Source organism: Fonsecaea erecta (genome assembly GCF_001651985.1).
Source record: "Fonsecaea erecta strain CBS 125763 chromosome Unknown Scaff5, whole genome shotgun sequence".
NCBI lineage: Eukaryota > Fungi > Ascomycota > Eurotiomycetes > Chaetothyriales > Herpotrichiellaceae > Fonsecaea > Fonsecaea erecta.
In genome coordinates, this window is record NW_017387248.1 from 1,312,016 (window position 1) to 1,338,613 (window position 26,598).

Sequence of the window (26,598 nt, forward strand, 5' to 3'; positions counted from 1 at the left end):
GTAAGTCGAAGCCATCGCCATCCAGAGACGAGAACTCAGGTCGGAACTTTGCCACCAGCGTAACGACTGACTGGGGGCCAATATTGATGCACCGAGCAACATCAGGATCTACATCCCCGAGAACTACCGTCGAACTAGTCAGCCACCCGAGCCGTTAGAAAGTGTGGAGATCGGTCCATGCACTTGCCTTGTGCTAGGGGTCTAGTCAGTGACGGTAGTGGCATTGGCGGCATGCATTCGCACCCCGGTCACTCACCCTATTTCACAGGAGGAACGCTTGCATAAAAAACCTGGCTGCTCCACGTTCGTATAGACAGGCCCACCCCATTCTGTTTCCTGTTTTGCTCGTCTGGAGCTCGAGCTCCTGGAGGAAGCTTGTCTCTCCACCCACTTCCCAAAGTCGCTGGGCTCTTCTAGCGATGAACGTCCGCCTCCGCGAGATGAGCCAACGGTATTGATCTGCACTCCAATCAACGGTGCAAGATTTCCATGACCAATGGCTCCTACTACCACCAGTTCTCAATATTCGATGCTCGATGGGTTGATTCTCTGATTGTGTTCTACCAGCAGCAGCATTTGCCAACTCACTCCAGTCGCTCTTTTGGTACGTCGCTGGCCAGTTCAGCGGCATTGTCGTTCGTTTTTGCGGGAATGAAGTCCTTTTTGTCAGCTTGTGCCACGCTACTGGGTAGCTGTGTGCTTTCCTCAGCGTTTCCCACGGCTTCCAATGTTGCACTTCTGGCCAGAGCAGGAGGTCTTGATGTTCCAGAGGGCTTGTCGTTCGATGAGATTGTTCGCCAGGTGCAGCACCAGCGAGAAAAGAGACTCCTCATCAATCCATTAAATACACCGATCCAAGGTAAGACGTGTGGGCAGCGTTAAAAATATGTGACTGACGTACTCCAAGTCGACGGTGTGCATCAATGGCAGGCACCCAGTTCGAGCGCACAGAGAGGGCCGTGCCCTGGATTGAATGCGTTGGCAAACCATGGCTATATCGACCGTTCTGGGGTTGCAAAAGTAGGCTCGAGTCCGGGAGGTGATGTATATTTGTCAATTCTAATTTTTATGTGGTTAGTTTCCTGATGTTATTGGCGTTATAAATGAAGGTAAATATCCAACCAAATATCTATACAAATAAAGATATTGACCATCAAACAAGTTTATGGAATGGACATTGGACTCTCGACAATTCTTGCCGTCATGGGTAGGACATATCAATCTACAAGCAGAGGCATCGGCTAAGTCTTCGCAGGCACCGTCTGGACGGGCAACCCGATCTCCCTAAGTCCAGGTTTCTCAATCGACACATCATCTCCCCAAGCGCAGAATCTGCTCGGAAATCTGCTCGGGCTCCTCGGCACACCACGCGGAATTGGAAGATCGCACAACTGGATTGAGGCAGACGCTTCGCTCACTCGCGATGACCTTTATGTCACAGGTGATGCTTCCACGATGGACATGAATCGATTTCTGCAACTTTATAACCGTCCGGGGGATGATACAGACGTGATCTCGACAGACGATGTGCTACAGCATGCGAATGATATGCTCGACGAATGCATTGCCACTAATCCATGGTGTTGGTACGGGCCTTATACTGGCGCCATTGCTCGTAATGCCGGGGCGGCCTTTACTCTTCGCTTGCTATCGAATCACTCAACAGAGTATCCGGGAGGGATTATGAGTAAGTGATCAGCCTTCGACTGTCGCAGGGCTCGGTTAACTTTCCAACAGCCAAGGAAGTATTCAAATCTTTCTGGGGCGTGGTCGACAATGCCGACGGTTCGCTTCAGTACAAACGAGGATGGGAACGCATCCCCAACAACTGGTTTAAAACGCCCGTCGACTATGGCCTGGTGCAGCTCAACTTGGACCTGGTGGACTGGTTCATCAAGTACCCCCAGCTGGCTTCGATTGGAGGCAATACAGGCACAGTCAACTCCTTCACACTATTGGACATCAACGACCTGTCTGGCGGCGTCCTGAACGCAGAGACGCTACTGGAAGGCAACAATCTGCTCTGCTTCGCGTTGCAGATTGTCAACATGGTCTCGCCAGACTCGCTGTCCCCGCTGTTCTCAACCTTGGCTGTGCCCCTGAAATTGCTCACAGACGCCCTCGGCTCAGCACTGGATCCGCTGACGTGTCCACCACTTGGTGACCTTACATATGATGGCCAGCCGATCTGGGAGTCGCTAACGAAGCTATTCGCCGGTGCCGGGCGTGCTGGGTCGCCTTTGTGAGGGAGTTTCAGTAGCGAAAGATGTTGGGGAATTTGGACGTAATTATCTGGATAGACGATAGTCGCCCTCGCGGATTCCAAGTTGTCCTATCATGAATCCAACACCTTTGCTGCAGCTCATTTTGATTTTCGTACGTAGTCATCACAGAGACTGCTATGTAAGATTAAGCCTTAAGCCTACGATTTTGGCAACCATTTGCATATTGTTCGAACTCCCCTTTGACCCCAATAAATGCTGACCTCAGGGTGGCGAGATCAGGTTCACCCGCTCAGACTTCCAATATGGACTCATCGCCCTAAGCCACGTCCGATTCATGTAGATCAATTGCTGTTAGCTCGACTCGGATCAGTCCGCCTACTCCATCGTGGAACATATCCGCTTCAAGAATCGAATCCATAGAAGTCGCCACCGCCTTTTCTGATGCAGGAGTTCCATTTTCGTCGAGATGAGTGCACCGAGCGGTCTCATTGTGGGGACTTGCTCCTCTAGGCAGGAATCTGTCCTCTCCTCTGGCAGCACGTCCGCCATACACAGGTAGGTCGAGCCCTAGAACTGGGCTATCGTGCGTCGATGAAGCCAAAGGGCCCGAAATGGGTCTCCACACGACCGTCGGCGAGGATTCAGGCTGGAAAGCTCCGCTACATCCTCCGAGGAGACATACGAGGGAGAGTTGACGGATCAGGTGATCGTAGCGGAGGCGTCCAAGGCCCATGAGGCCGTACTTGTACGGGACTTATGTTCCCTGCTTGGTGACGACACCGAATGGTCAATGTGATGTTGCTCGGGTACATAGTAAAGTCTCAGGATTCTTTGAACAGTTGTATGTACTTGACACCACCTGCCCTTCCCCACAATGCGTTAACTCGAATGCGGGAGTCTCTCGTCTTGACACATCCTCAAGGATCCAGGCGGGCCAAAAGTGCGGGACCGTGAAGACTCCTGGATGGGGTCTCAGAGAACGGGTCCGTAAGACTTCTTTAGGCAGCAAGGCATCGTGTTTGATCCATTCAGGGGTTTCCTTGAACAACCCGATCTCGAAGTTGCGAACCGGTAACTGTCCCAGCTCGGTGTTGATGTTGAGGATGCTTGTCTGGAGGGTATGCAGTAAACCGCCAGCAGGAGAGAAGTCGGTTCCAGTGCCATCGAAGTAGTACGTGCGACTTGAGTAGTCTGGTTATCAGATAAATCCGACAATTACGGCCTGTGGTGCCGGGATCGTAGAAGGATCAGTCCCGGTTCCCATCCCGAGTGCCGCCGGTGGCCGAAGCTGCGTGAGGCCACCATCTTCACATTTGCTCGAAGAGAATGGACGTGGATTTTCGACCAAAACCCCAGAGAATATCAAACAGATTCTCTGCGTCATCCCAGACACCTTTGTTTATACTGAGCCATGAAGGAGTCGTATGCAATATGTCGCTGACAATGCAAACAGGGTTGTCCAAGATTCAATAATGCTATTGTACAGCTTCGAAGCGCCAGAGGAGACGTCACTTGGGTATCAGGCTCTGAACACTAATTCGCCGCTCCTCTCTGGGAGACGGCATTTGGACGTAGAAGATCCAGATGGCCAAACCAAGTATCCCATCGTTCCCAGTCTATGGCTTCATCATTGGGAGTGTTGAGTGAATAATCCTGAGTTAGAATGGCATCAGTGTAAAGGCTTATCATGTCGACCGCTCCATCTGTGGAAGACCGATTATCTAAAGTGTCATTGAGCCAGAACGCATCGTCTTCACTCCGGGAATTTCTTTGAAAGTCGCTTACCTGCTGCTTTGACAGCAGGTGTCCCTGCGGCTGGGCTACAAAGAATGTATCTTTTGACTGCGGAATCGCGTCTGGTGGTGTTGATTCGGCATTGCTCGTCCCCGGATCCATTTGACTGTTCAATGGGTCTTGCGGCCTGCTTCTCATCGTGGCTTCTTCTCTCCTTGCTTTGGCAGCTTCTCGTTGATCCCGAAGCTTCGTTATGTATTCGGGCGGGCGATGCGGGACTCTTTGCTGTCTCCTTAAAGCGTCCTCGCGAGCAGCGAAGGCTTTTAAGCAAAGATTTCCCACCGCGGCCACGATCGGCCTATTCATGCCCAGCAACATCCCGAGATTGTTTTCGAATAAGGCGTCGATGAGACGCCAGGCATTCTGGGCATCTCCGTGGAGAGGGTCTGTTCGAAGTGTGTCCAAGACATGGATGACAGCATGCCATTGGATGTAGTAGGGCACATGCCAAGCGAAGCGCCTCAGATTAGGGTTGGTCTGCATCATATTATACTGCTCCAGGAGGCGGATGACGATGCCCCAAACAAATCGCCGTTCCGATGCTGGGACATGGTCTTGATAGGCCCATCTACGTGGATGATGGGCCAAGAAGCGGACAAGGTTTGTTGCTGTCCGACCACCAACTAGTGCCATTAGTTGTAGTGGCTGGGATGGATCGCAAAATCGCAAATACTTCGTCTCCAGGATGTCTTCAACTCCCTTGATAAAGTCGTCTTTTCGCTTCAGGTCGTCCATGGCAGGATATTCATCAGATGTCAAAGCGACTTCGCGTCTTTTGACAATTTTTGCCGTTTGTCCAGCGGCGAAGGTAGCCATTGCCGACCTGACCATACACCATATCATTTCTGTTGGTCTAGTTGATTCGACAGCTGCTTGTGGCATTCCAGGATCAAGGTCACTGTCGTCGACATTTGAGGGCGCTTTGGGGGTGGTCTCATTGACTTCAAAGTCTCGAAACTTGGCCTGGCCACTCAACTCTGCGGCGCGAAAGTCGTGCGTCCTGAGCTGCCACCAGATGCGTCGACGGATTTCGCTTTCAAAGGGCGACAACCCGAGCAACGTGCCATCAAGGCCCATACCCATGCCTTCTGCAATACGGAGAGCGACTCCAGTGAGGCTCCACACGGCACGGGGTTCATAGTCGTCTCGGATTGAAAAGATATGAAGAATCAGCGCCTGTAAAACAACAATACTGGTACTACTCATGAACTTTGCTCGAAATAGAGCTTCCTTTGAAGCCGCCACGTAATAGGAAAGCAATATCGGGCGGGTTTCTCTTAATATCTCTTTGCATTCATCGTCAGTGAGCGACAAGACCGCGATGCTATAAATGGTAAACATGAGAGCTTCGAAGCCTTTAGGGATGTGCTCGATGTTGTTGATCGCTTTCTCTATTGCCAGCTGCAAGCTCGGCACGTGCACTATTTTCGTAAGGGGATTAACGTTTTTGATGAAAACTTGCCATAACTGATCAATGTGCTCCGATGGTGGGTGCAATAATATAGTAGCTGACGGGTTGCAGCCCAGAACATAGGAGAAATCATCTTTTGGCGATCCGTACTCAACAGAGTCAGCCACTGAGCCTAGTTCAAGTGCTTCTTCCGCCTCTTGCATCTGGCCTTACAGTTAGTCTCGACCCACGAATAAGGCTACCAAGTCTGAGGTGGAGAGAGGACGAGAATTCACCTACCTCTTGTGCTACCCGTGACCACAAACTGCTATTGGGGCTTCAGCTTTGTCCTTAGATCTAATAAATGTTGCTTACTTGTGCACAAGTTTTGTACCCCCTTGGCCATGTAGTAGCTCGGGCTTGAAGAATGTCTTTTGAGGCTCCGAAACAGCCAAGTCAGATGGTGTAGAGCGCCGATTGGTTCGTGACACGTCCAAGCCACTGCTTGCGGAAGAATTTTCAGATTGCGAATGGGTGGTCGTATCGTCTTGGTTGATGCCAATGCCGTTTCTCTGGAGTATTGCTTCGTATCGCCTCTCTAACTCGTCATATTCCTCGATGCTCACCCATTTTCGTTTCGTTCTAAGTGCTTTGGTCTTCGGTGGCGGAAAAATGCACTGTACATTATGCCTGGTGCAGGTACTACATGGAGTTTTCTTGTCGCACCTGACTTTACGATCCGAGCAATGAATGCAAGCTGCAGAGGTCCGCGTTGTGGGCGGCGTCCTCCGCGAAGGACCTAGAGGATTCATCACAAACGAACATACGTAAGACTGAAATAGTAACCATGAGTGTGAGTTCTAGCAAAGGGAAATTCCATCCGCGAGACGAATGGAAACAGTTACCTCTCACACAAGGCTGGTCAATCATCGCATAGGAAAGACGATTCCGAGGTCGAGGCAAAACGATGAATCATGATAGAGCCGATCGGGAAAGGGAGCACGCTAGTGTGCCAAGATATCTTCCTATTGGTGTACAAGACAGCTTGCGGGGCTCGGGGGAATCAGTCGCCATTCCCCCGAGTGCAACCCGCTCGGACATGTTGCGTCCCCGAGGCTTGACTCCCTTTTCTCTTGTACGACCTCAACTCCAACGGGGCCGAACAAAGTCAATGTGCACGTCTCTGCTAAAGCAGCTATATAAGTCCCTGGCAATCCTCAAAGATGTATTTCATTCCTTGTCCAGAGTCGTGTCTCTGGAAAACTAGGCACTGTATCTTGACCGCACACCACGATGAGCAAGGTTTACGACGTTATCATCGCCGGTGCAGGGCCCATCGGGCTCTTCCTAGCCTGCGAGCTAGGGCTAGCACGCGTGTCTGTGCTAGTCCTCGAGCGTGATCTCAAGGTTGAATCGCAATGGAAAGGCGAACCTCTCGGCTTTCGTGGCATGAATACGCCATCACTCGAAAACTTCTATCGGCGGGGACTCCTAGGCAAGCTCTTTGGCCCCGACGAGCGGCCCTCATCTTACCAGAAAAAACCGGGCTTCCAATTCGGCGGTCACTTCGCTGGGATAATGCTCAACGCCAACAAATTGGAGATGGACCGCTGGAAGTATCGCATCCCTGGACCGGCCTTGGTTCCCGGGCCTACAACCATCGCGCGTGTCGAGGCCGTTCTGACGGAACGTGCCGAGCAATTAGGCATTACCATCCTGAGAGGTAACGGTGTCACAAAAATTCTGTCGGATGAGCAAGGTATCGTCACAGTGGAAGCTGGAGATAACCAGACGTTTCGCGGGAAGTGGCTCGTGGGATGCGACGGCGGGCGAAGCATAGTTCGCAAGGCGGCAGGGTTCGACTTTGTCGGGACAGAGCCTAAGTTCACGGGCTACGTCGTCCAATGCGAATGGGATCACCCAGAGAAGTTGAAACCCGGCTTTCATATCACCAATGTCGGGCTGTATATTATAAGGTTGCCCGACACTCTCTATCTGACCGACTTCGATGGCGGTGCGTTTGATCGCACGGGGGAAGTTGAGCAACAGCACATTCAAGATGTCTTCCGCCGCGTGTCGGGAATCACAGATGTCAATATTACGAAGATACACCTCGCATCAACGTTTACCGACCGGTGCAAACAAGCAACGTGCTATCGCAAGGGTCGTGTTCTGCTTGCTGGTGATGCCGCCCATATCCACGGACCTCTTGGTGGCCAGGGCATGAACCTTGGGCTGGGTGATGCTATGAATCTGGGCTGGAAGCTTGCTGCGACCATACGAAGAGAATCCAAGAACGAAGGTATTCCTGCGGACCTGGCACTGCTCGATACATACCACGGTGAGCGCCATCCAGCGGGAGCCCGCGTGCTTCAGTGGACGCGAGCACAAGTGGTCGTGTTGCAGCCTGATCCCTACGGCGAAGCTGTGCAGGCGCTCATTCGCGACCTCATCGACACTCCCGACGGCACTAATTTCTTCATCGGGCGCTTCTCGGGCATGTCTGAACGATACATACTTGGCGACGGCGAGGCGTACGCTCACCCACTTGTCGGCTGCAGCGCTCCGGATTTTGAGTTGCATGACGGCTCGAGACTGGGATCCAAGCTGGGAAGGGGTCAGGGACTTCTCATCGATTTTCAGAATGATTCAGTTTTGAAGCAGTTGGTCTTCGACGGGAAGTATGAGAGCAGAGTGGAATACATTGGGATCGGCGCACAGGACACCCGAGGACTTCGTGCATTATTAGTTCGACCGGATGGGATTGTTGCTTGGGTGGTTGAAGATGATACAAAGCCAGACATCGCCGCGGCCAAGGTGGCCCTAGACCGGTGGTTTGGGTCATAGACTTCTCGGCATGATTTGTCATATGTACAGCATTGACGCAACACGACTCAGCCTTTGTTCTACGATGAACACTGTCATAAATGAATTCCAACTAGACCAGTTCATTCGGAGATATAACACGCCCTAGGCATCATCAACATATTCCTGATCTCACCCAACAAGCGAACTCAAATTCGACAGGACTATCAAGATAAGTAGGTTGATGACAGAACAGAGGGCCGGTGAGCGTGGTCGACCGAGGGATAAACGCGTCGTTGAAAGCAGTGTCGTTATTCCTCAGTGCGATTTCGCACTCGCCGGCGTCTCCCATCCCCGGATGAGTAACCCCTACCACTGTTGAGAATATCCTCGTGGTACCAACTCTGCCGTCCATGGAGCCTGATCATATCTAAAGCCTGCAGACTCGGCTCGGCACTCAATTATGTCAGGTTCAACAGGTTATTGTCCGCAGTCAGAGAGAGCGTTGGTTATAGATCGGGCGTCGCCGAGAGGATACAACCTTGGATTGTCCCTTACTTATACACCCTCCATGTTTTATACTAACATCCCTGCACGGCAGGAGCTTCAGCCTTGACTTCGCGACCTGAAGCACACGTCCGTGCGAGCACCGGAATGCCGGGTCTCTCAGGCTGAATATCGTCTTTAACAAGTTCTTGCCGGCTCACGGAATTTGCGAGGTGATGAACTGAACTGCAGTCTAACTGTCTGGGAACGCTCGTAAGTCATAACCTGTGCATACCTCATATAATGTCGGACCTAGACATGGATGGCAAATGCGGCGTGGTTCTAAGGCTTGAAAAACTTTTGACGGTCCTCTGGTAGAGAGTTTTGGCTTGAACGCTTAACCTCATCAGATGCTTGTCGAGCTAGGGATCCACGTTTGGAGTATTCGAAGCTCAACTCTGGGAGGCATGTCACTCTCTTTTGTTGATGCCGCCGTGTTCAAGATCCTGGTCACTGGAGGGGCTCGGGGTCCGCCCTCGTCACATATATCACCATTGTCACCAGGGTTCTGAACGCAAGCTGTTCACTGGCTGCTTCTAGCTTGGAGTGACAGCATCCATTCCTTCTTGCCTGTGCCAGTGACAACCACTATATATACCATCTGCCGCCCTTCTGCTACGTCCAAATATTCACCTTGAACACCTGCACGGTGGGATCAACAGCTCTCACGTCTAATCTATCCTGTCTCACAGCTCTCACAGACCCCGTTTCGGGCCAGCGTTGCGCTGGCCACCCCCGTTGGAATGGCTTCAGACGGCTCGAAAAATCGTCCCTCTACCTCCCGTCTACGACGCATCAAATGTAATCACCCTAAGTGCGGAAAGTACGGCCACTTCACCAGCCAATGCTGGGTCGCCCACCCTGAGCTTCGACCTCATCAGACTTCCAGTCGGGATGAAGGTGGGCAAAGTCAATGATGGGACCCCTTACCTGATCTAGCCAACGAAGCCACAGATAGAACTCGGACCTGGCAGAATGACTGGGAAACCGATATGACCTATGCGTTGCCTGGGAACACCTTTTCCCCAACGGCCTATCCCTTCTGGTTCCTCGAGCTCCCACAAAAGATCCAGGAAAAGTTCTATGAGTACGTCTATGGAGAGAAGCAGTCAAGACGAGTATTCATGGTTGAATCTACGGCACTAAATCGGGGATACTATAGACCATATAATGGCACTAAGCTGGTGGTCCGTGGATATGACTACGAGATCCTCGCACAGGTCAGCAAAAAGGTTAGGGCAGATTCACACAAGGCACGGCAGCGATCGTTCAACGGCCAGATGACGATCTTTTGGGGTAAAGACTGGGACTCGACGCCATACAAGAAGATCTGCGAACCTCGCTGGGAACTACTGCGGGGCCGAATCACCAAGCTCGTCATCTACAACGTGTCGGGCAGAAATGTTGAAAGTGACTTTCCCGAGGTCTGGAAGAGGATCCCAACATGCTTCCCTCGAGTGGCCGAAATCAGAGTCCACTGCAACGCGTACCGCTACATTATCGACAGCGGATCTAGGCCATGGATATTGCCCATCCCGCTTGCAATAATCTTCGACGAAGCCTTCAAGATAAACTTGACTTGGGCGTAATGGACGAGGACTTTAGGTACTCTTCCGAAGTCCTGGAGCTGCCCGTCCTGGCAAGCGCTATGGAGGAAGCTTCGCGTCCCTGCACCATGTCTCTACAAACTGCATTTCATTGGCACAGTTCCCCTGGACATCTCGGGCTCTCGTTGGTGAGTTGCAAACACGTACCGTTCCCAGTGGTGGTTGTGGCGATGCAGGACTAACAGTTTTTTTATCTGTCGCATTACATCGAATTCCCTATCACGACGCAGGGCTTGTCTAGAGCTGTCAACACAATTTGGTGTGCCGGTCCATAACGACTCCTGCAAGGAGAAGGGTTGATCACAACGGCAGAGCGGCGGAAATGGGCACAAAAATCTTCGGGATACTATTATGTTGCAAGCCTGCGTAGAAATGTGGGTTAGTCTGGCGGTGGAACATAGGAAGTATTGTCGTAGAAAAAGAGGAGGGTCCAATGTGTCGATGTCGCCCGGAGATGATAATAATAGAGGCATATTGATCTCCTGGGAGTCTAGTCGTCCAGATCGGTCCTTCGGTGGGCTTCTGTGGCTCGAGCTGCGACATAAGCAGGTTGCACATTCACTGAAGAGTTGGATGATTTGTGGACAGGACCACAACTTCGCCCCGAAATTAATTACTTTTTCCAAGTGATTACCGTACAAACTCTTGGACGCCAGAAACTTCAAATCGGCATCTCGAGGCAGAGAAAGCTCCTAACACAAGGCTTCTGAATGATATATGCTGTCTGCTCGGAACCGCTAATCACTCTTTGAGGTCATTCTAGCTGTGAATCTTCCTGGCGTGTACACCCTTCACGAACCTGTAGATACAGTATTTACGAAATATCAATACAGACGGGAAGAATATCCTTGCGTGTGTATGTCAACGTCATTGCCTATCTCTACTCCCCGTCATGTGAGGGCGATGAAAAGTAGTATGAGCGAGTTGTTGCCAGCAATCTCAACAGTATTCCTGATAACCGGCTCTTCGGGCTGACAAGAAGTAGGGATGCTGTTGTGGCGATCAGGGGCAGCAGTTGTACAGTCCCATGTATTTTACTGTCGCCTTGTGTCGTCGGAGGCTTCTACGCAGACTTGACAGGGACTTCGTCAATATGGTGGACGGCCTTCTCGTGCTCGTGCAAGACTTCATCCACATGCTGACCAGCCTCTTCGAGTGTCTCGGCAATCTAGTACAATACACATTAGTTTTGAGCTTGCTCTCCTGTTCCTGGTGCTTTCTCGACATACCTCATCACCGAAAATGGCACTGATTTCCTCCAAGGTCTTGTTCTTCGTCTCCGGGTAGAATATGACGAAGATGACAATGAAGATAATGTCGCAGATGACGAAGATCATGAAGTACTTCCAGCTGATGGCCTCGATGGCCATGGGCGTGACCTGCACCAGCATGATGACGATAAGGTTGAAGAGCGCGTAGCCGCTAGCGGTACCGGTGGCGCGAATGTTGGTGGGCATGATTTCGGTGCAGTAGGTCGGGAAGAAGGTGTTCATAAAGCCACCATACCCGAAGCCATAGAAAAACATACCGAAGATGACAGCCTTGCCTATCGCGTAGTTGGTGCTGTTGGTCGCTTCGAAGCTTGCCCACAGAGCCACGAGAAGGATGCCTCCAGGGATCATGAAACTGTACGACACAAACTAATTCGTAATGTCAGCAAAGGTGTGTTGATAACAATATTAGATGTATGATGCAGCACGTACCATCAGATGTCGTCGGCCCATTCTGTCAACAATCTGACTGGCGGTGATCGTCGACAAGCAGCCCAACGTGCCCCAGATACCTGTAAGCACAAGACTAAAGACATTGGTGAAGCCAAGTTTCGTGTAGATGGTGACTTGATAGTTCTGTAGTGGAATGATGCCAGTGAACTGGCAGAATGACACGAATAACAAGATGAGGTACATGCGTTTGCGGTACGATTTCTTCTTGAAGATGGCGACCAGGCCGAGCTTGTTAGCCTTGTCGATCTGGTACTGGGTCTTGATTTGGTGAAACTCCTTGATATAGAAGTCCTCCTCGTGCCCTTCGACGCCGGCATGAAGCTTTCTCAGTACTTCGAGTGCCTCCTCCTCCCGCCCCTTCATGATGAGCCATCGGGGAGAGAAGGGCATCCAGAACGAAGCAATCAGCATGAACGAGGCCGGGACAAGCTGTATTGCCAGCAAGGTGCGCCATGCGGCGTTGCCCTTGATGTAATAGAAGCCGAGCCCCATCCACTCCGTGAGCATGTAGGCAAAGTTGACGTTGAATGCATAGAGCGAGCCCACACGGCCTCTGATCTCGGGAGTTGCAATCTCAGAGGCGTAGGTGGGGCATACGCTGAAGATAATCCCCGTGCCGATTCCTGTGAGGACACGGCCAGTGCAGAAGACTGGGAAGTTTGACGCTCCGGCCTGCATTGCAGAGCCGATCAAGGCGATCACGCAGGATAGCTGTATGGTGCGCAGGCGTCCATATTTGTCAGGCAAGTAGTAGTTGAGAAAACAACCGACAGCGCCACCACCGTAATAGGCAGATCCGAAAGCTCCGATGGTCGTGGCGTCGAGGTTGAAGTACTCGATGAACGAGGTGTATGCGAGGACGGACGTTGTACAACCTAAACATAGTTAGTGTACTGATGACCCGTAACCCGGGGGACACTCACCAGAGTCATAGCCATAGAAGATGGAGCCAAAGGTGACGAAAAGAATGCACAATAGCTGATACTTTTGCATTTTGACGAGTGTTTTGTTGAAGAGAGAATAGAGGGAGTATGGGGAGGAAGAAAAGGGAATGGAAGAGACGTGTCTTTTCTGAGCTTCCAGGCTTTGGTATATCACATATCTCCCAAGGCGGGGTTGGAATTCGTTGATGTCGATGTTGACGACCGTATTCTTTGTATAGATAGCCTCGGCCATGCTGATTGCTCGCATACCCGAACTTGCCTGTACCAAATGGGGTAGACTACCCCGGATCTTGACGAAGACATATCTCTGTCAGGGTCACATATCCCGCAAATTGCAAGCTTCAACCCCGTACTAACGGGACTAGAACCAAGCATCGCGGCAGACTAATGCTTTCCACTCCCAACTTCTGCTGCTCGGTTAACTCCAAGTGGTGTTAGTTTAGGGAAGCAGAGCTCTCCCTGAGGAGTTAATCCTGCAGAGCTCCAGCCCCCAAGACTCTGAGCAGCAGTAATAAAGTGGGAGAAGATGCGAGATCCCGTCGCGAGGATGTTACCTCTGGCTTTACCACGGTTTCCTTAGATGGGAAACCAGCCGCGGCCTTGGACAACCTGTAAAGGTGCCAAGAAGCCCTGAGCTTCTATTTCGAAATAATGATTGTTTCCGGATACCTAGAGGTGACTCATGCTTGTCTAATTGTTGAGAAGGCAGGTTTGAGGTTTGTGATTATATATTGCTGAAAGTGCAACGAATCCACTTTCGCAGTCTCAAGGCTGGAAAAGGGCCTCAGCCGCCACAGATAAGATATTGCGGGGAAGGGTATACCCACTCAGCCCCGGGTTCTTTCGTGCTTATGTTATTAAGCAACGTGTGGAATAATGCTTCTATTTCGTGGGGTTATACAGTCGCCGAAGTGTAGTGGTTCTTCGTTAAGTATGGAGGATTGCACCCAAATGTCACAGAGCACTTCGAGGTCATTCTGATATCTAGAGTCGCGGTACAGATCTCTCCTTTGCCTTCATCTCCCGAACTATCCTCAGCGCAATGTCTAGACCTGATTTCGTGTACTCAAAATACTGGTGGCTAAATTCACTACTGGCCTGACCACGGATCGTTCTGGCCTGAATCCCATGCGTAATCGTGCTACCCCGGACATGATTGAAGATTTTGGCGACTTCCCAATCCTTGCCTCCGCCGTCTTTTCGCGGGTCGAATCCCACAATCTCACTGTAACGGTCCATCAGCTCATCAGCCTTGGGCACTCCGGGAGTCTGCGAAAGAAGAGTCGAAGAGCGACCACCAGTCGCCTTATAGGTCTCGTTCCAGAACGGCCCAACGACCATCACTGCATCCATCAGCGGGTGTCCAATTGTTGAGAGTTCCCAGTCGAGGATTGCAATGACTCGTGGCTCGGTGGGATGGAGAATCTGTGAAATGAATCACTGTTATCAATACCAACTCAGACTGTGAGGCCCACCGAGAGGAAGTTACTTACCACATTGTCAAACTTATAGTCCCCATGCACAATAGCGTAGCGCTCGCCAGGAAGATTTTTCCTCACAAAGTCGATAATTTCGTCGTAGTTCTCATGTGCTCTGCCGAGTGGCTTGCCATTGCTATCTGTGATCTTTGCTTGTTCGGCCTCAATTCTTTCAAAGGTGTTACAATGTCGAGCGTAAAACCCCGTGGTCTTGCCGAACCCCTCCAACCCGATAGAAAACGGATCAATGGAATGCAGCCACGCCAAAGTTTCCACCAGAGAGAACCAGCTGAGCGAGGAATATTAATTTAGCCCGTGGCAAGCACATGTAAAGGGCAACTCACGCCTTGCGCCTATCCGAAGGCGACATTTCTGGAAGGCTGTAATCTGTGAGAATTCTGCCCTTCACAAACTCCATGACCTATTTGAGCATTGATGACTAGTTAATGATGCGGTGCCGAGTTCAGGGATGAAGACAATGAGCATACGTAGAACGCGGTGCCGATGATAGAATCGTCCATGCATAGCGCGTAGACTTTCGGCACAGGAAACCCGGCTACCGTGCCCAAGGCTTTCAGCACACGGTACTCCCGATCAACCTGGTGGGCAACTTTGGTGATGATTTGCCCCGCCGGCTTCTTTCTGAGAATCAATCGAGTTCCGCTGGGCGCCCAATGTTAGCTGTGGTGGAGCCATTCATGTGTCTGTGTATACCACCTACGCGGCATCGTCGACGTAGTACGTCGGATTACTTTGCCCATAGCCGATCTTTGTCGAAACAACTGGTAACTTCAATGGAGGTACAGACTGCTGTCTTTGTAAATACTTCCCGAGAGCAGCATCATCGAGATCGTGGCGCGAGGCTGCTCCCCCCGCGGTAGGCACAGCCATCTTTGCATACCACTAGCGAACCCTTGATGATTTACAATATATTATCCTGGTTTAGATAGGTTAATCAGAAGCGTGAGAAAATTGCATTGTGGTTGCAGAGCTGAATCCGAGGTTGCTCGGCTACCCTCCCTCGGGGCCATGAACTTCAGCCAAATATATCTTGGACAAATTGCTACCTCCCTCGGTAACGAGGCTGTGACCGTAGAAGTAACCACACCCAATAAAACCCACAAGGGACAGGAGCTGAAAGGCAGTCCTTGAAGAGCCTGTAGCTGGTATCACTTTCAACAAGAGCTTTCGCTCAGAGCGGTGCACATGTGCTGTCACGTCCTCAGAATCCCTCGTCGCCCATGTCATGCAAGGCTGGTAGGGGTAGGAAGAGTATCTGGCTCTACCTCGGTTACTGACGGCAAATTTAAATAGTGGGTATCCCTATTACCAGAAGAAAATAGCCAATCAGCAGCTGGCTGGGAAGGATACCCGAGCTATAGATGTGAAGGAAGGTTGAGCGAGGACGTTCTATTGGCTGTTCTCTATTGAAGTTATCCTCTCTATCCTCTATCCATATCTTGTACGAGTCCTTGTCGTCTTTCTGGATTCCGAAGTCGATCTGCCTGCTGCGAAATGAGCGGGCTGCGTTCTCGACGCTGAAACATATGGCAAACGTCGGAGTTATAATGAGTCTTTCGCGGCAAACTTCGCCACACTCCATGCCTTGCAATGAAAACCGTTGTTCAAGATGACGTTGTCAGTTTTCCCATCAGGGTTAATGCCCCTGTTGTTCTTACTGTGTGGATTGTCTTACGGGCTGTGGATCTGGAATAAGAATAACAGAGGTCCGAACTTCATAATGTTGCAAGCTGAAAATAATCATGTGTGACTTCGGTGCTTGCCACTGTCAGGCGCCCATAAGGCGCTCCCTGATCAGCAGTTCCGTGCTTTACTGTCAATCCTCGGATCGCACCCGAACTTTGCTGATATCAAACACATTACCAGAACGTACTCAACTCTGTCAGGTGGGTCACAAGGATAGAAGAGTTGATGGAATGCTTTGATAGTACTTATAAAGAGCCATCAATGAAAGGTCAAGCAAACGGTAGTCGATAGCAATACCTGTAGAAGTTTCGACAGGGCCAGCGTCGCAAAATGTTTTCACCGGTCCAGGGTGTTGTGCTGGCTGCTATCCTATTTCTGATTCCACTACAACTTTACTTCAGATATCGAAAGCTAAGCTCTATTCCAGGCCCCTTTTTGGCCAGTTTCACAGACCTCTGGAGAGCATATGCTCAGAATTACGGCGTCATCGCCACGACACTGATCAAGCTTCACGAGAAGCACGGTCCACTGGTGCGTATTGGTCCCAACACGATCCATGTCAGTGACCCTGCTGCCGTCAGCACGATTTACACAAACCATGGGGAATTCAAAAAGGTCAGTGTCTTGCCTTATTGCGCCTTTCCCAACGACATTTCTCATAATGCATTACAGGCGGACTCGTACTCTCCTCTGCGGGTGCCCACCTCTCGTGGCAAGTCGATCGGGAGCGTGATCGATATGCAGGACGAAGAGGGCAACACCCTGTTGAAGAGAGGGGTTGGGAATGCGTTCGCGACAAAGACCCTCCTCGACTACGAGCACAGTGTAGATGAGACTGTCAACGAGCTCGCCCGGACTATCATCGAGGTTCCTGAATTCGATCTCTTTAAGACGATGCAGTTCTTTCAGCTCGACATGCTCACGCAGCTGGCGTTCAGCGAGAACCTGGGACACCTGCAGTACCGCCGGGACGTGTGGGGTATGGTCGACCCGAGCCGCGACCGCGTCCTCCACTGGGTGCAGTGGCAGGCGTTCCCGACCCTGGAGTATCTCCTGTTCCAACACCCGCTCTTCAACTGGATCACCAAGCGATCGTCCGCGTGGGCGCTCGAGGCGCTCGCGAAACTAGCCAAGCGTGAATCGGCACCGCTGGAAAAGACGGAGGGACAAAAGGACCTGCTCCAGAAGTACGTCGACGCGTTCAAGAAGAACCCGGCCATCACTCACGACATCATCGAGCTGATGACGACGTCGACAATCTCGGCGGGCTTTGACAGCACGACCGTGACGGTCACGACGATCCTTTTCTTCCTCATGAAGTACCCAGCTGCGCACGAAAGACTCAAGAAAGAGCTGGAGCAGGCTCATCTTTCCACCCCCGTGCCGCAGTGGACCGAGGTGAACCGGCTCGAGTACCTGGACGCCGTCTTCAAGGAGGCCATGCGCTGCAACCCGTTCGTAACGATCCCCCTAGAGCGCGTGGTGCCGCGCGGCGGGGCTGTCATCGCTGGCAAACACATCCCCGCCGGAACCACGGTCGGCTGCGCCGCCAAGGTCATCCACAGCAATCGTGCACTCTACGGCGAGGACGTGGACGAGTTCCGGCCCGAACGCTGGCTGACGGACCCGGAGAAGAAGCTCGCCATGGAACGAGCGTCGATGGGCTTCGGGTCCGGAAAGCGTGTCTGCCTGGGGCGGCACATTGCGGAGCTGGAGATCAAGAAGCTGATCCCTGCTCTGGTGCTGCGGTTTAAGGTGAGTTGTTGACCTCTTTCTCCCTTACATAGGCCAGTCTAGAGTTTCATACTGACAGTTGTTCTTGCAAAGATGGACCTCACCAAGCCGGACGCGTCTTTGGAATTCGCGGATGGCCGAACCGCGTTTCCCAAGACCATTATGGTCAAATTCGAAGAAAAGAAATAAACAACAAGTACCCTCTGAGCATCTCAGTCCTTAGAGGGTGGCTTTCATGGTGGATCCAAGAAAATGAAAACACGAGATCGGGCTATAAAGAAGGAGAGAATGTGATGGATAATGTGCTCGAGCTGGACTTCTTTGTGAGCCAAGACCCTCAGGCCTGAAGCGATGCTGGATATTGAATCATGCCCAAGATTTCAGGCTGGAAAGAACAATAAAAAATCCATCCCTAGTGACTGGATTGAAACAGGACTGTCCTCATTGATACAAAGCCACTCGTCTGCTCGGATTATTTTACCATGAAGAAAGTAGAACCCTCACAAAGCACTGGCAAAGTAAGACAGGATGAACGATACGTGGCATGGACTCGAAGCAATTCTCAGAAGTAAAGGGGCTGGCGAAGGGGGCGAAAATTCCGTTCGGGGAGGTAGGTATACAATATGTAGTAGACCTCAGTTTCCGTTGGCTCGGATAGTATAGTATATATTCCAGATTCCTTGAACTCATGCCGGGGGAAAAAGCTCTGGCAAGTCCTCGTAGCCTCCAGCTAAGAGATCTGCCGGGAGGGAATCTAGCCAAGTGAAATCCTGCATCTGTAACATTCGCCCGAATGAATCACCTAGTGGGTTGTATTGCTGTTGCTGCTGTTCCATCCGGAAAGAAACGCCGATCTCTGGTTGTGGGTGCGGAGGAATGTGACCATTCCATGTTGGTGCGGCTATTGTGTTACCATCTATTGTGTTACCATCATTTTGTGTGCTGATAGCGTTGTTGCATGCATCACGTTGCGTCGTGATGTTCCCATGTAGCTGGCTAACTGGAAGATCAAAGGGACGGGGTGGGATGAGTGATGCACATCTATCATGCTTGTCGCTGTTGTTCGGCATCGGATTGGGGTGGTCGGGCATCTCGTCTGCAACCACTTCTTCGTCCAGGAGCTCGAGTGCAGCCATACACCGCGTTGCCGTCGGACTCAATGGGGAGAGCCGTCGGAGGACTTCGAGTGAGCGCTGCCAGGCTTCGGTTAGCGAGGGTTGCGAGATATCCCCTCGAATGTAACTGTAAACGCGTGCCGGTATGAGAGCTGTGGCGGCAGCTGGTATCATTGGGTCAGTTTCTTGGGTACTGAGGTCACAAAGATATATCATCGCAGTCCCAGCCCAAACGCACGACGAGATGGGTTACAAAGTCACACCTCCTCGGAAGGAAGCTCTTGTGCTAACGTGGATTAAAGGGGTCAAAACTAGCTTACTGTAGATGACTTTCAACACATTAGCAAATGGTTTATTTTTCCGAAAAGCCACGGAACTTACAAAAGATCTGGAACCACCATGCAGGAAGGAGCTCAACATCCGCCGGCTTTGGATCAATCTGCTTCTCGTAGATGATCTTGATAACTTCGAGAGCGCTGAAGATGCATTTTCTGGCGCAAATCAGCCCCATCGAGAGCGGCAGCCACAATTCTGGCGTCGGAAGACAAATTGCCTTGTTTCTAATCTCGTGAGCCAGCAGGAGCGACAGGATCGGGCGGAACAAGAGGATCTGGACCTGTAGACAGCGGAGACGCAGTATATTGGCCTGTCTGGAATGGGCGGCATCCTGGGAGGGCCGCGAAGAAGCATCATCGATCTTGAGCGCCTCTGGGACGGCGTCGTACCACTTGGTGATGGCCGAGTCGATTCTCAAAATCGTGTTGAAGTCGAGGCTTGCGAGCTTCTCTAGAGCAGAAGCCGGGCGGGTCGGCGAGGAGGCGACGTCTTCGTGCGGGTACATGGCCGACAATGTTTCCTCGGTGATGATGTAGAGTTTCAATGATTGAACGTAGAACTCGACAATCGAAACTTGGCCCGGAGGCTGTGATCCATCTTGTCCCAGCTCCTGAGACAGGAATCGGTCGTCGATGGCTTCCGGGAAAGGCACCACCGACGCGTCCATTCGAGATATCATCATCGGACGGCCCAGGGTCATCGATACCATCCGGTCCATGAAGATGCACCCATGCCACGCCCGACGCGCTAGCTCTCGGTCGATCTGCGCCACATTCGTCGTTGTCCGGCGAAGGTGGAGGCCAGATCCTTGACTGATGCGTATAGCTAGGCCAATGGCCACCCAACACCGATGCGGCCATTCGGTGCTCTGCAGATACTGACCCATGAGGAGAAGGGCCTGGACAAGCTCAAGGGAACCGCCACTTATTAGATTGATCTGAATCAGATGTAAAGCTCGCTTGTAGAACACCTCGGCGGCGGCGGCTTTCTCGCATGGGGATTGCCTCTTGCTGATCTGGCAACAGATCGCAAAGATTAGGTTCAAAATACAGTACAGCAATCGCTGGTCGGTCTCTCGGTCTTCACCAGTCCAGATCTTTCGATAGGCCGGCATGAACCGCTCCCGCATGAGAAAGGGGTAGAGGAGGTAGACTTCGTTCCAGTACTTTTCCATCATATCGTCTGCAACCCGGCGGGGTGGCAGCACGAACAGCTCAGCAATCGATTGCTCATGCGGACTGGATCGGGTATCGAGATGGAAGACGGGAGGGGCATTGTAAAATGACGTTCCCAGCGCCCGCGGCACAGAGGAAGTTAATCTGGCAGCCATAGCACTCTTTACCTGTTTCATGAAACTGGCGGCGCTGGATGTCTCTTCAGAGTAGCTGTTTTCTGTCGTCCCGATGTTCCCCATGCCATCGATACCCTCGACCCGCCCCGTGAAAGGGCTTGATTCGTAGTCAACATGATCTTGCTCAACAGGCGCAGTCAGAGGCGGGGACAACACAATTTCCTGCCTTGGACTGTTTTCTGCATTTGAGTGAACTTCCACGTCTGAGGGCGACTGTGGAATTAGTATCAGCTCTGCCGTTCTGGCCCTCACTGACTGCCTGAGAACCTACCGGCTGGTATGCATCGATGACGGGTAATGCTTGGCTCAGGATCTGGTCGGCATTCCCTTGTCGTGAATCGTGTCGTGAATCATCTCCTTGTGTGGCCTCCAGTTGCCGGATCCGGTTCTCTAAGTGTATCACATATCTGATTCCGTGCATCAGCTTAGGATCGTTGCAGACATCTTCAGTGCATTGACTAACTCGGCAGAGATGCCGGATGAGCCTCTATCAGGATAGACGCAGTTTGGGTGAGCTCTGCGACAGCGACGACAAGCTCCACACACTGCAGCAGACTTAGTGTTCCAGATGGATAAGGCAAAGGATGGTTGGTAGCTACGCACCAGGTTGGACCCCATCACACCGAACCTTTCGGGCTCGACACTCTTCGCAAGCAAGGGCTATTTTCGGCCTTTTGAGGCTTTTGTTCAGCGTCTTAGAGGAGCCACGCTTCATTCGTCGGCTGGAGCCGACATTGTCAGCTCTGGGCTTCCTGTTCGCGACTGCGCCCGATGGTTCTGCAGACTCCATCGCGCACAACCCTGTTGCCCCTGGATCACTTGCTTCGACAAAAAGCGAGGTGGGAACAGGTAGTTGGCTATTTTCCCGTCCACCGCTCGCCCGCAGCTTCAATCATAGAAGAAAAGACGATGAGGATCCGGTGTCGAGACTCGAGTTAAGTTACGATACAGTCAGAAACTCGGACGTGGCCCGAGATCTTATTCAGCTTAGTGGCCGCCTTCGCCCCGCGAATCCGGGGTAGCCGGGGTTCCATGACCCCGTATTACGGAATCACCAGAGCCACGTCTCTGTCGGCCACACCAGAAGAGAAATACCCTATACAGATGTACAGATACCCCTCTCCACTTCCTCGCAGACTCATGAACACCATCACTCTCGTTTTCTGGCTTGCTACCGTCCCTGAGATGACTATCCTGATGGCGCAATCATGTTCTCAGGACGTACGAGACGATCGAATTCCTCTGCACTTAGAGCGTTGAGCTCCACCGCGCTTTCTTTCAATGTGAGGTCGTTCTTATAGGCATGTTTTGCAACCTTTGAGGCCAAGTCATAGCCCAGTCTGCCGCTGAGGCACGTCACGAGCATGAGGCTGTGCAAATGTCAGGCGGAAAGGTTCGTGAATTAAATGTGGGAGATTGGGGGACGGGGATCTGGCTCACCTCTGGTTTAGGAGGAAATTGATGCGCTTCTCATCTGCGCGGAGTCCCTCCAGGAGATTTTTTTCGAAGCTCCGCATAGCATCGCTCAAAATGCGCACCGAGTGCAAGAAATCCGAGATCAAGAGTGGCTTGAAAGCGTTCAATTGAAACTGTCCGTTCAAACCCCCGAGGGTGATGGCGGCATGGTTTCCCACCACTTTCGCGCAGACCATGGTCATTGCTTCACACTGTGTTGGATTCACCTTTCCTGGCATGAAAGACGACCCTGGTTCATTCTCGGGTAGGAGAAGCTCCCCCAGGCCACACCGTGGTCCGCTACCTTCAAAGCGGATATCCTGGGCGATCTTGAACAGGGAGCAGGCCAGCGTGTTGAGAGCGCCGGAGGCATATACGATGGCGTCATTTGCCGAAATGGCCTCGAACCTGTTCGGTGCTGTGAAGAAGCGTTTGCCCGTGACTCGACTTACTTCAGCGGCGAAGGCTTCGTGGAATCCTTTATACGTATTTAAGCCTGTCCCAACCGCCGTGCCCCCCATGGCCAGGAAACGGAGACCCTCAAGACCTTGATGCACTCGCTCAATTCCTAAGTCGAGTTGTTTCTCGAAACCAGAGAACTCCTGTCCTAGGGAGAGAGGCACCGCATCTTGGAGGTGGGTCCGGCCAATCTTGATGATGTGGGCGAATTGCTCGCTCTTCTTCCTCATGGCATCTCGAAGACTCATCAAGGCCGGAAGCAACAGGTCTTCCACATCCAATACCGCCGCGATGTGCATCGCAGTTGCCATGCCGTCATTTGAGGAGCCGGACATGTTCACGTGGTCGTTGGGGTGGACCGGGCTTTTCTGGCCAAGCGGCTGGCCAAGTATCTCATTGGCTCTATTTGATATCACTTCGTTGGTGTTCATGTTGGTCTGCGTGCCGGACCCGGTCTGCCATACCACCAGGGGGAAGTGGTCTATCAGTTCCAACGACGCCACTTCCTTGGCTGCTTGCTGGATTGCCTGCCCAAGCTTCGGATCTATGTCGACATCTTTGTTTAGCTTTCCCGGCACGTAAAGAGAGGAAGAAGCATTCATTCCTAACTCACCCAGGACCTTATAATCCACGTTCACTTTCGCTGCAGCACCCTTGAGAATCCCAAAGGCACGGATCACGGTACTTGGCATGCGGTCACGATCCTGATTAATGCGGAAATTCTGAAACGAGCTATACATCCATTCTGACATTAGCACAGGTGAATAGAAACAAAGGCAGTGTTTCTCACCGTTGCGTCTGAGCACCCCAGTACTTATCAGATGGTACCTAACCGGGGTCCAAAGAGTCAGAAACTTTCCTTGTCCAGGTACGACTTCTGGAGAATGAGCATAAGACTACCTCCATGGAGCCCATGGCGTCCGTCTCAATGCGCGTCTGTAAGTATCATGAAATCATTAGCCATAACCGACCATTTCTCTATCTGTGGAGAAAACATCTTACTGGTCGTTTCTCCTCTGCCATGCTGATTATGGTTTGAGTGCTTGTTGAGAAGAATGCGATTATCAGAAGTCCGGAATACTGTGTCAATACGGCATATCACTAGCCCAGGATGAATTCAGGGGCAGGCTTGAGAATTAATCTTTGGCGCGATACCGAGGATACTCTTAGGACGAGAGGAAGTTGCTTTGGAGTATAGCCAAGCAACGAGAAAGGTTCGGCGGAGGTCGGGGAAGCCTTCGTATGGTCATGGCAAAGACGAAGAGCCAAATGATATGTGAATAGAGCGAAAGGCTATGATCAACCTAAGTCCGCTCCGACATCGCTGTGTGTCGTGGCGGGCTGATACTTATTGAAGGCGTTGCGGGGTTTTTGAATGTGGTATTTTTCGATGCTGGAGAAAAACACCGAGAACAGGGTGATGTGAAAACATACCAATCCAGACCCCGGGAATGGAAATACAGAGTTAAACGGAGTCAAGCAGTTGCAGAAGAAAGGTCGCAGACCTCCTCGCCACACTTCCCATTCCCTTACTCACGATGAGCCGGACTCGCGAGGTGTTGCTCTGTCAAGATTCCAGATGATGATACGCACGATGGCCACAATGACCAGCAATATTGCTGAGAGCCCAACATCGCTCAATTGAGCTATCCATTGGAACCCGCGTCTATTAGGTGACAAGATGGGCCGATCGCTCTCACGGCTCCGGGTCACGTTTGAGGGCAGTAGAGCAATGTGTGAAATGTTGCAATGCGCGTGTCGGTCCTTTTTGGCCATAAATCGATGTGGATACACTCACAGCCAGTGCCAATGCCACCCACTCATTCCTTGGTTGTCTTGTTAGAGACGACGATAACTCCCAGAAGGATGGCATCGTCCTTATTAGGTATCTACGGCGATGCGCCATTCGGGAGATATAAGAATGCCTCACTTTCTCGAATCTGCTCCGCCGTAGCATCCTACGGTCAAGTATGAGCCCAGTGTGCAGGTTGGATCGGGGAACAAACCAACGTACAACACATCTATCGTTCTTTCTCGGCCCGAAGGTGTGGCCGGGTCGGGCTCAGCTTGCCAGGCATGCATTGAGCAAATTACTGACTCCAGCTCTAAGTTCACTTGATATTTGGAGTGGTGATATGGACTTACCCTTGCACCAACGAAACGTTGCTGCTTCATCCCTTCCCCATCACAAAGGCAGAACTAAGTATCAAAAACAACGAACTGACCTTCATGGCTCTCTGCTTCTCCACCACCGTCCGGTTCATGGAACTGGGCAACACCAGCAGCTTCCAGATCCTCTATATTCGATGCAGAAGCAGGAACGGTCACCTGGCTAGTCAAAAGATAGTGCAGAGACAGGTCTGATACTATGGCATGATAGCCTAGCTTGTGTCACCGTCACGACGTGTTCTCAAGTTTGTGTACTTGGCTATCTATCAAAGGGTAGTTGCCTGCGGTTACCAGCACCTAATCAAAGCTTATCACAGCTTTTAAGTGCATTCACCCTTCCTTCACCAGACAGCGTGAGCAAAATACGGGGGGATCTCATTACCAACGCTACCTACGCGACAGCTCCGGGGGAACTCTCGATGACACGAACTTCCCGGACACCTTTCGGTTCGGTAATATTACGCGCGAGCGCAATGAGGTCGCGGCCATCAAGTCGAAACGTATAAACCCGTTACCTGTCAGCGGTCTGAAGATATACGGAGGTCGGACTCAAGGCATTCTCGAATCCATGGTCACGGATCGGAAACCACATGAGATTACCGTCCGACTCAGTCAGGACTTCCAATTCCGGGAGACGGATATGTTGCTCCATGACTCTTTTTGCACCTAGATCATTTATTATCAGAGTGAGGAACCCTTTGCCCGTTGCCCGGGTCCGGTAGGAAGTGACACTGCCCACGTTTGGTCTCAACATGTTGTAGATATGAGTATAGCCGGAGAGTTGAGCGAGCTCCGACGGGTCCATGTCGTGGCGATGGAGTTCTGACCGTCGCGTGCGAAGAGTTCTTGAGCCATCAGCGGCCATTCAAAAACGACTGGATCAACGTTGCCAAGCTACGCTCCCATAATAACCAGCACCAACTCGAGCGATTTGGCTTCACTTTGCTCCACGAGTTCGCGTTGCACAAGGAGACTCTAGCTAGTGATGATGAGGAGGATAGAACCGCCCGCCACGAGATGATCTGAGTGATGTCCGCCCTCCGTCGTCTGGAGGCCGGTCGGCTCATTCGACGCTCGAGCAGTGGGGCTGATGATGCCGAATTCGCCCACGTATCGCGGCTTCAGACTGTCCATGACATCTCGGCCGAGGCGCTGGCCTCGCTCAAGCGCCAGCTGCACCGATACATGCACGAAGAGGGAGCCAAAGCGACGAGGAAGGAGGTCTGGGAAAGGGAAAGGAAAAGGGAGATGGAGGTGGTCGTGATTAACTTTTGGCGGAACTGAAGCTTTGGCCGGTTCTCCACCCCTTAGAGCTCCATATCATGCATAGCTGGGTATTTTTGATCATATTGGTGATCGAAGTCTTAAAGTCCCTCAAGGTCAGTCAGGCCTTGTCCCAATCTATTATGTACCGCTCCGTTACCGAGCGACATCGCGCCAAATATTTTCACACGCCATGACCACCTAGATGATATGCCCTGCGCCCCTCGCCCCGTCAAAGTCGTATTACATCTACAATATTCTCACGAAGGCTCTTGCGAGACAGAAAAATTTCTGGAACAGGCTTTGATAATCGCTCAGACTGTTCTGTTCATTCAAAAAGTCTCTGGAGCTATTCCTAGGCTGTTCTATGTAAAGATGGCACGTTGGGTGAGAAGAGTCTGGACTTGACTCGACCATCGACTACGGGATGACACGAAGCGAGCGAGCTGGCAGATTTGCCCACCACATTTTCCTCCCTGGGATTTTTCTTGTTTTG

The 26,598-nt window shown here is 51.6% G+C and overlaps 9 protein-coding genes across 9 annotated transcripts; 4 read left to right on the top strand and 5 right to left on the bottom strand.

Annotated features, from left to right (window-relative positions):
- Positions 1 to 489: 489 nt before the first annotated feature.
- On the top strand, positions 490 to 2,246 carry AYL99_06540 (hypothetical protein; the record flags this gene model as incomplete). The annotated part of the gene is made up of 6 exons (XM_018838049.1): positions 490 to 859; positions 908 to 1,020; positions 1,079 to 1,109; positions 1,163 to 1,207; positions 1,256 to 1,687; positions 1,738 to 2,246. The coding sequence occupies 6 exons, from the start codon at positions 490 to 492 to the stop codon at positions 2,244 to 2,246; spliced, it is 1,500 nt and encodes a 499-aa protein (XP_018692609.1).
- A 1,512-nt stretch (positions 2,247 to 3,758) lies between these two features.
- On the bottom strand, positions 3,759 to 5,633 carry AYL99_06541 (hypothetical protein; the record flags this gene model as incomplete). Its single annotated transcript, XM_018838050.1, has 1 exon — positions 3,759 to 5,633. One exon carries the CDS (start codon positions 5,631 to 5,633, stop codon positions 3,759 to 3,761), a length of 1,875 nt encoding a protein of 624 aa, XP_018692610.1.
- A 1,069-nt stretch (positions 5,634 to 6,702) lies between these two features.
- AYL99_06542 (hypothetical protein) lies at positions 6,703 to 8,256 on the top strand (the record flags this gene model as incomplete). Its single annotated transcript, XM_018838051.1, has 1 exon — positions 6,703 to 8,256. One exon carries the CDS (start codon positions 6,703 to 6,705, stop codon positions 8,254 to 8,256), a length of 1,554 nt encoding a protein of 517 aa, XP_018692611.1.
- Positions 8,257 to 9,752: 1,496 nt separating this feature from the next.
- Positions 9,753 to 10,349, top strand: AYL99_06543 (hypothetical protein; the record flags this gene model as incomplete). The annotated part of the gene is made up of 1 exon (XM_018838052.1): positions 9,753 to 10,349. The coding sequence occupies one exon, from the start codon at positions 9,753 to 9,755 to the stop codon at positions 10,347 to 10,349; it is 597 nt and encodes a 198-aa protein (XP_018692612.1).
- Positions 10,350 to 11,430: 1,081 nt separating this feature from the next.
- AYL99_06544 (hypothetical protein) lies at positions 11,431 to 13,267 on the bottom strand (the record flags this gene model as incomplete). The annotated part of the gene is made up of 4 exons (XM_018838053.1): positions 11,431 to 11,535; positions 11,597 to 12,007; positions 12,071 to 12,966; positions 13,015 to 13,267. 4 exons carry the CDS (start codon positions 13,265 to 13,267, stop codon positions 11,431 to 11,433), a joined length of 1,665 nt encoding a protein of 554 aa, XP_018692613.1.
- A 752-nt stretch (positions 13,268 to 14,019) lies between these two features.
- On the bottom strand, positions 14,020 to 15,404 carry AYL99_06545 (hypothetical protein; the record flags this gene model as incomplete). Its single annotated transcript, XM_018838054.1, has 5 exons — positions 14,020 to 14,460; positions 14,529 to 14,802; positions 14,858 to 14,934; positions 15,002 to 15,176; positions 15,235 to 15,404. 5 exons carry the CDS (start codon positions 15,402 to 15,404, stop codon positions 14,020 to 14,022), a joined length of 1,137 nt encoding a protein of 378 aa, XP_018692614.1.
- A 1,146-nt stretch (positions 15,405 to 16,550) lies between these two features.
- Positions 16,551 to 18,143, top strand: AYL99_06546 (hypothetical protein; the record flags this gene model as incomplete). The annotated part of the gene is made up of 3 exons (XM_018838055.1): positions 16,551 to 16,835; positions 16,893 to 17,975; positions 18,048 to 18,143. The coding sequence occupies 3 exons, from the start codon at positions 16,551 to 16,553 to the stop codon at positions 18,141 to 18,143; spliced, it is 1,464 nt and encodes a 487-aa protein (XP_018692615.1).
- Positions 18,144 to 18,640: 497 nt separating this feature from the next.
- Positions 18,641 to 23,693, bottom strand: AYL99_06547 (hypothetical protein; the record flags this gene model as incomplete). Its single annotated transcript, XM_018838056.1, has 10 exons — positions 18,641 to 19,233; positions 19,390 to 19,398; positions 19,451 to 20,969; positions 21,028 to 21,146; positions 21,220 to 21,301; positions 21,982 to 22,126; positions 22,197 to 23,402; positions 23,461 to 23,498; positions 23,571 to 23,606; positions 23,673 to 23,693. 10 exons carry the CDS (start codon positions 23,691 to 23,693, stop codon positions 18,641 to 18,643), a joined length of 3,768 nt encoding a protein of 1,255 aa, XP_018692616.1.
- A 1,657-nt stretch (positions 23,694 to 25,350) lies between these two features.
- On the bottom strand, positions 25,351 to 25,704 carry AYL99_06548 (hypothetical protein; the record flags this gene model as incomplete). The annotated part of the gene is made up of 1 exon (XM_018838057.1): positions 25,351 to 25,704. The coding sequence occupies one exon, from the start codon at positions 25,702 to 25,704 to the stop codon at positions 25,351 to 25,353; it is 354 nt and encodes a 117-aa protein (XP_018692617.1).
- Positions 25,705 to 26,598: the final 894 nt, after the last annotated feature.